General features: G+C 39.1%; 2 protein-coding genes across 4 annotated transcripts in view; one reads left to right on the plus strand and one right to left on the minus strand.

Annotated features, from left to right (window-relative positions):
• LOC113210258 (pre-mRNA-processing factor 39) overlaps nt 1–6,080 on the plus strand; it is a 16,997-nt gene extending 10,917 nt beyond the window's left edge. For 2 of the 3 annotated variants that reach the window (XM_026428143.2, XM_052263672.1), the window contains exons 2-20: nt 446–570; nt 859–904; nt 1,007–1,143; nt 1,222–1,417; nt 1,515–1,687; nt 1,772–1,879; nt 1,986–2,111; nt 3,131–3,279; nt 3,361–3,486; nt 3,564–3,750; nt 3,824–3,934; nt 4,017–4,181; nt 4,254–4,392; nt 4,476–4,684; nt 4,774–4,833; nt 4,918–5,099; nt 5,179–5,256; nt 5,331–5,394; nt 5,471–6,080. In XM_026428143.2, the coding sequence (XP_026283928.1) occupies nt 446–570; nt 859–904; nt 1,007–1,143; nt 1,222–1,417; nt 1,515–1,687; nt 1,772–1,879; nt 1,986–2,111; nt 3,131–3,279; nt 3,361–3,486; nt 3,564–3,750; nt 3,824–3,934; nt 4,017–4,181; nt 4,254–4,392; nt 4,476–4,684; nt 4,774–4,833; nt 4,918–5,099; nt 5,179–5,256; nt 5,331–5,394; nt 5,471–5,689 (2,600 nt within the window). In that variant the 3' untranslated portion in view covers nt 5,690–6,080. Of the gene's footprint in view, nt 1–445; nt 571–705; nt 757–858; nt 905–1,006; nt 1,144–1,221; nt 1,418–1,514; nt 1,688–1,771; nt 1,880–1,985; nt 2,112–3,130; nt 3,280–3,360; nt 3,487–3,563; nt 3,751–3,823; nt 3,935–4,016; nt 4,182–4,253; nt 4,393–4,475; nt 4,685–4,773; nt 4,834–4,917; nt 5,100–5,178; nt 5,257–5,330; nt 5,395–5,470 lie in introns of all 3 variants that reach the window. The other variant, XM_026428144.2, reaches the window with a different exon arrangement.
• Nucleotides 1–6,594, minus strand: part of LOC113210265 (enolase-phosphatase E1) — a gene marked incomplete in the record, with an annotated part of 15,545 nt that overhangs the window by 895 nt on the left and 8,056 nt on the right.

Genomic DNA, 6,594 nt, shown 5'->3' on the forward strand with positions numbered 1-6,594 from the left:
GGTGGGGCGGGGGGGAGTTAAATAATTATTCCGATGGCATTCGATCGAAATGTCGGGATCAGCCCGCGTGTACTCAACCCCTCTTTGGTTTCTTTCCGAGAGCCTCGCGAATAGTGCTATTGTTGAATTTCTTGCATTCTGGGGAAAAAAATTCTGATGTGGATTGTATCTGGAAGCCTCCGGCAGGTGGCCGCTTAACTAGCTCTCGCACCGCTAAACTTGGAAATTGTAAAAGAATAGAATCCCTGCCCACCCCCGTTGTACCCTTTCCTACCCCTCTTTTCCTCTTATTCCGGTCTTTGTTTTCCTGTACACATTTACCACTAAATTTTAAATCCTGTCAAAAAGTTTTTTTCTTCATATGATATATATTTGTTTACATCCTCGATCCAAATTGAAGAAAATCATTGTTATTACTTAATTTGTTTTTTGTTTGTGTTTTCAGAGGAAGTTCGCACTACAAGATCTACAAGAGCTTCTGCAAGACGGGGTAAGAAAGCGACAACTCCAGCTCGCGGTCCTAAAACGCGGAGAGGGCGAGCTGCTGCAGCTTCATCAGGAGACTCAAGTGTGAGTTCACTGTTCATTTCTTTTTACTCTTAGTGATTGTGTGTGGTGTGTTAGTTTGTCATATGACATGGCCCTTCTGTTTTCTCTATAAATTTGATACTTTCTCTCACATTGTCAAATGTTATGCAAATGCAGTCGAGATCACTCGGAGAACCCTTCTACCCCAGTGTCTAAAATAAAACTTCAGTAAGCTCCTTGCTTTTGGTACTTTAGCTGCACTTGTAAAATTTTGTTTGCCTGAATAGTATTTTACACCTAGCTAATGTGTGTTTTTTGTTCTTATTTCAGATGGAGGTTGATGAAATGGATCAACTAAATGGAACATCAAATGAAAGTATGTTTTAATTCATATCTGTGCTAACCCGACTTTTTCCAAACCATTAAATTTTACTTTAAGGCAATTACTAAATAATTATTCTCATAATTGTATTTCCAGATGGTAATTCTGATGCTGTTCCTGAGCTTGATGATGCACCCCCTCCACCAACAGTCAACAATGTTCAGCCTTCTCCTATTCGGACTGGTATTAAACTGAAAAGTAACAGTATAAGTGAAGAAGTGTCTGAAGATCAGGTATATCATTTGATTTCTGCAGGGTTCACTTGTCCATTTTAGTCCCAAGATAGTCTAACATCTTGTGATGCATTTCAGACTAATACTGAACTTCCTGAAGAAATGCAACCAACAACTGAAATATCTGATTATGTGATTTCGGCTGCTGGTGATGAGAGCATGGATGAACCAAGGCCAGCAGTTGACGAGGAAAGTGCAGAAAATCAAGAGTCAATTGAGAGAGAGACAGAACAAAATATTGCGCCTGCAGACACTTCAGAAGTTGAGAATGGTGGTAAGTTTCATGTGACAATTTTCTCTTGCTTTTTTTTTTTTTTTTTTCCCCCCCTGCTCTGGTTACTGAACTCACTTTTTACAATTTATGTTCTTAGGTGTTGAAGGTGATACAGAGGTGCCTGTGAAGAAGACAAGAGAGGCATCCAAGCGGAAACTTCCAGTTGATGGTGAATATGACCCAAGCTCCCCGACTTCCGAAAATGAAAACGAAGAGAACCCTGCCAAAAAAGCTGCTCTCTCGGGTTCATCTCCTAAGAAGGATAAGGAAGTGAGTTGTGGTCTTTTCTCGGTTTTCTTTGATGTTTTATTAGTTGTCTATGTTTGACTTCAACATTTCTTATGACCTGTTTAGGCCAAGGCAAAGCTACTCCCAGAGCTTGAGAAATACTGGAAGGCGGTGAAAGATGACCCTGCTGACTTTACAGGATGGACTTACCTACTGCAATATGTTGATCAAGAGGTAATTTCCCATAAATCCCCCTTCCTCCATTGATTTGTGAGAAATATTTGATGTTCCTCTTGTCGTAGAAATACTTACAATTTTTTATTTTTTTTTTCCTCCTTAGAATGATGTGGAAGCAGCTAGAGAAGCTTATGATGCCTTCTTGTCTAACTACCCATACTGCTATGGCTACTGGAGAAAGTTTGCTGACTATGAGAAGAAGAAGGGAAACAAGGATAAATGTGAAGAGGTAGGATGCTTGTAGATAAATAGGTATTCTCCTCCCCATCTTCTGGTATGGTTGGTTAGTTATCAGGCAATTTCTTCTTTCTGCACTCTTCTAGGATGTAGTATTGACTGCTCTATTGTATTGGCTGAAACACATGAAGTCATGTAGAGTGACTGTATTTTCGTGTGCTGGTTTTTTTTAAAGTGGAATGTGTGAATGACAAAGCAAGCACTTCTTTTATTTATCTTGATTGAAGTTGGTAACTTGATATAAGTGTGGACATTTACGGGCACATTGAGCAAGGCATTATTTACTCCTTAGGGGAGGCAATGTTTCAGTTAAATTGGAGTACTTTGCTTCGGATATGTCACATTTTCCATTTTCAGCCACTATAATATGTTGGTCTGCTTTGGTCACAATTTTTCACAATCAAAACGGCATCAAATTTGGAATGAGATTGCTCCTTTTTTGTCTCACTGGCAAAATGTTTTTTCCTACAGCTGTGTCTACAGGGGCAGCTTCCCGAGGTTACGTTAACAGCTTTAAATGAGCCCAGTTTATACGTGAGACCAACCTTTGTGGTAATAGGTTCAAATTTCTGTGTGCGATGAACCGTGGTTTTATTTACCATTGTGACTGATTGTAAATGACATTTATTATCTTTAAGCCTCATCTTATTACATTGCCTGTGTGCCTGTTATGCTAGATTTAAGTTCTGTTGTAAGTCTGGTAGTAGTTGTAAGTGGTCTTCTATTTTTGCGCTATGCATGATCATGTTAAGATCATGTCGTATTGGGCGGTAAATTTTGGATTATTGGTGGCGTTGATGGGCTTCTCTACGAAGACGGTGGCCGCACCTGGCAGCAGGTGTGCGCTCGGTGCCACCAACAGGCGGATGGAAGGTGCCCCAAAGACAGCGTAAGGTGATTGACTGATCTACTCAGATAATCATTGCAGATTTTATCACGGTGGTTACACAGCTAGCCTTTCTCCAGGCCATGTATCTTCATATAAGCTTCAACAGTCGTATGTATGATCAGGTTTTCGAGCGCGGTCTTAAGGCCATCCCGCTTAGTGTCGACCTCTGGATCCACTACTTGAACTACTGCAATACTGAGCATGGCGCTGATGAAGACTTCCTCAGAGGAGAGTACGAGAAAGCATTGGATGCTTGTGGCATGGAGTTCAGGTAAGTTATGCTCTAAGAAATTTCTTATCACACCATGGAGTTACCCCCCTCTATTGTTATTGATATCCCTATTTTCTGCAGATCTGATCGACTGTGGGAGAGTTATATTAAATGGGAAACAGCAGCTGAACGATTGCAGAATGTGACAGCCCTGTATGATAGGCTCCTAGCTACTCCCACTCAGGCATACACAACTCATTTCGAAAGGTTTGTAATGCTTATTTTGTCATTGTTTTAACTTGATACCTATGCTCATCATCCTCCTAATGGGTTTTCAATCTTAGCTTTCAGGCACATGTCAATGCACATCCACCAACTAAAGTTCTCTCCATTGATGAATTCCTAAAAGTTCGTCAGGAAGTCTTGCAGCAGAAGAAGTCATTTGAACAAACTGCATCTGATGATGCTGCACCTCCTGGTGAAGATTTAGATGCTCCTCCAGGAGAAGAATCGGAAGCAATCAAAGCTGCTGTAGGTGGCATTTTTCATACTCTCAGTATCTCTTGTTGTTTTTAAGTTCTCTAAGTTCATTATTTCTTTACAGAAAAATGATGAGGAGACCACTGCAGTTAGGGAACGTATCATCTCAATCCGAAAGAAAGTTCATAGTCAGACTGTAGATGCAGTATCTGCTCGATGGAACTATGAAGAAGGGGTATGTAGACCCTCACTACTGTAATATCTTAACTTGATGTTCATTTTCTTCACCTATCTGACTGCATCTTTTGCTTTAATAGATTAAAAGACCCTACTTCCATGTTAAACCCCTGGAGAGATGCCAACTGAAGAACTGGAAAGAATATTTGGATTATGAAATTGAACAAGGCGAAGTCAAGAGAACAATTGTTCTATTTGAGCGTTGTCTGATTGCATGCGCATTGTATGAGGAATTTTGGATAAAGGTTTGTGTAATAACTCGCACACTTTGCTTTTTCTTGTCGATACTTGATTATTAATCCTCACCATACTTTCAGTTTGTGAAGTTCCTTCAAAGCATAAAAGAAGGAGATTGGACTGATAAAATCAGAGATGTTCTCAGAAGAGCATGCACAATTCATCACCCTAAAAAGCCTAGTTTGCATCTGTTTTGGTCTGAATTTGAAGAATTGCAGGGTACTTATTTTAGGTTACTTGACTTTTTGGTGAAACTAGACCGTACTTTTGGAATTTTAAAAGATTAATTTCTTCTGTTTTAGGCAATTATGAAAAAGCTTATGATGTTCTTTGCCATATCGAAAAACTTGTGCCAGGAATGCTGCAAATAGTCTATAGAAGAATCAACCTGGAAAGAAGACGAGGTAATTTGCATAAGGCTAGTGAATTATATGAACACTACATTACAAACTCGACGAACAAAAATATTGTTGTTAATACTGCAATTAAATATGCAAGATTTTGTTGGAAGGTAAGTTGTTTGGAGTATACATAAGAGTTCTTTATTTCTGAAAACTTACTGGGAAGTAATTACTCATGATTTATTTTCTTTTGCTTCAGGTGGAAAATGATGTTGAAAAAGCCATCAGTATTTTAAAGAAGGCATTGGAAGCTGAGAAGGTATGCAGTTCTTAATTTTTTTCCCTTACCCCACAGAATTTGTAAGTTTTTTAAAGTTATATCTGTAATTATTTCTGTTTTCAGGATTCTACTCGCCTGTATCTTCAACTTGTCAGCATGGAGATGGAGCGTGTCCCCATGAATGAAACAGCCATCATTGAGATTCTTGATGAGTGCATTTCACGCGATATTGACGCTGACCAGAAGATTGCATTTGCTCAGCGGAAACTGGAATTTCTGGAAGACTTTGGATCAGACATCTTGAGGTACTTATCTTTTTAGATGTCTATTACATTCATGATTGTTCAATATTTTCACTGCATCTTAATACATTATTTATTTCAGCATTCAAAATGCTCACGATGAGTTCCAAAAGATATTGAAACAGTGCAAAGGAAAGAAGAAATCTGATTCTGACAAAGGGTTCGTATATTGCTTTGAAACCTTCTAAGCTTATGATAGATGTTACCTCAATACTGATTGATATTTTGTTGTAGCTCTGCCAATTTACCTGCTACAAATTATCCTCCTCCAAACTACCAAAATGGAACTTATGCACAGGTAAGTCTTTTAGGTCTCATTTTAGTGCTGAAGTGGCAGCCAAATTATCAATTTTAAACTGAACCTTTTTTTCCAGGCTGGTTACACCGGTACAGCTGCACCTTTCCCACCCACACAAGCTGGAGCCACTGCAACGACAGCTGCCACAGGAACTACAGCCACCGCTTCAACCTACAGCCAGTATAGTCAGGCATATAATCAAACTGGTGACTATCAAAACTATCAGAACTGGGGTTACTCTCAACCAGGATATAGTGGTTACAACCAGACTTGGGCTGGTTATTACAATTATTGATCATATTGTTAAATGTCATTCTTTCCTACTCTCGCACATTAACTGCATCTGACTTTTTTTTTTTTTTTAAACATTACACACTTAAGGGCGGAAGTGTTTCATCCAACGTTTATTATGTCGTCCATTTTTTTACTTATAGCTTAGTGCTGAGGTTAATTTTTAGCTTTCAGTGTGACAAAAATTTATCCTCTTAAAAGGTCGCTTAATTATTTTTTAGCAGAAAAAAAAAATAAATCTTAAAAAAAGCATTTCAGCAATCTAGTTACTGAAGAGTTAATACCTAGTCCTGATTGACTTTGACAATTTGAGTGGTAGTTTAAGGAATTCCCACATCAATGTGAACTGTAATGCTGGCATTTCTCTTGCAAAATAAAATGAACTTGGAACCTTATCTTTACGGCTAATCTGGTTTCTACTTCCCATATGATTCACCGACACGTTTCTTGATATGTACAGCACCAAAGCGTTCGGAGTGGAGGGTGACATCAGAACAGCCCAGCCGCATGTAGTAGCATCATGTACCTTTGCACATGTGGCACTGGTTTGTGCGTTGACCTGAATCCCTATAAAAAGGGAATGTAGGGCACTTACTGTCAAGAGGCTGTCAGAAGCAGACGATTCTGTATGTTGTGAAATCGTAATCTCTTACAACGTACTTGATTGGAAGACGGGGGTAGAGAAATATCAAGTGGTATGGCAACAGTGAGCATGACAAGTTTTAATACAACTTGGGTGATTTGGGGGCAGTTACTGTCATTCATTGGATAGTTTGGTTTAGCGAGCACAGTTTTAGTAAAACCTTGATTTCCAGAGATGATGAGCTGCCAGTTGGCCTGCCTTTAAAAGATGCCATTCGGACCATTTTGAAAATCCAAATTTCCCATGAGATATAGGCATGGTGACTG

The sequence above is a fragment of the Frankliniella occidentalis genome, unplaced genomic scaffold (assembly GCF_000697945.3).
Source record: "Frankliniella occidentalis isolate FOCC.00 unplaced genomic scaffold, Focc_3.1 Scaffold13, whole genome shotgun sequence".
Lineage (NCBI taxonomy): Eukaryota > Metazoa > Arthropoda > Insecta > Thysanoptera > Thripidae > Frankliniella > Frankliniella occidentalis.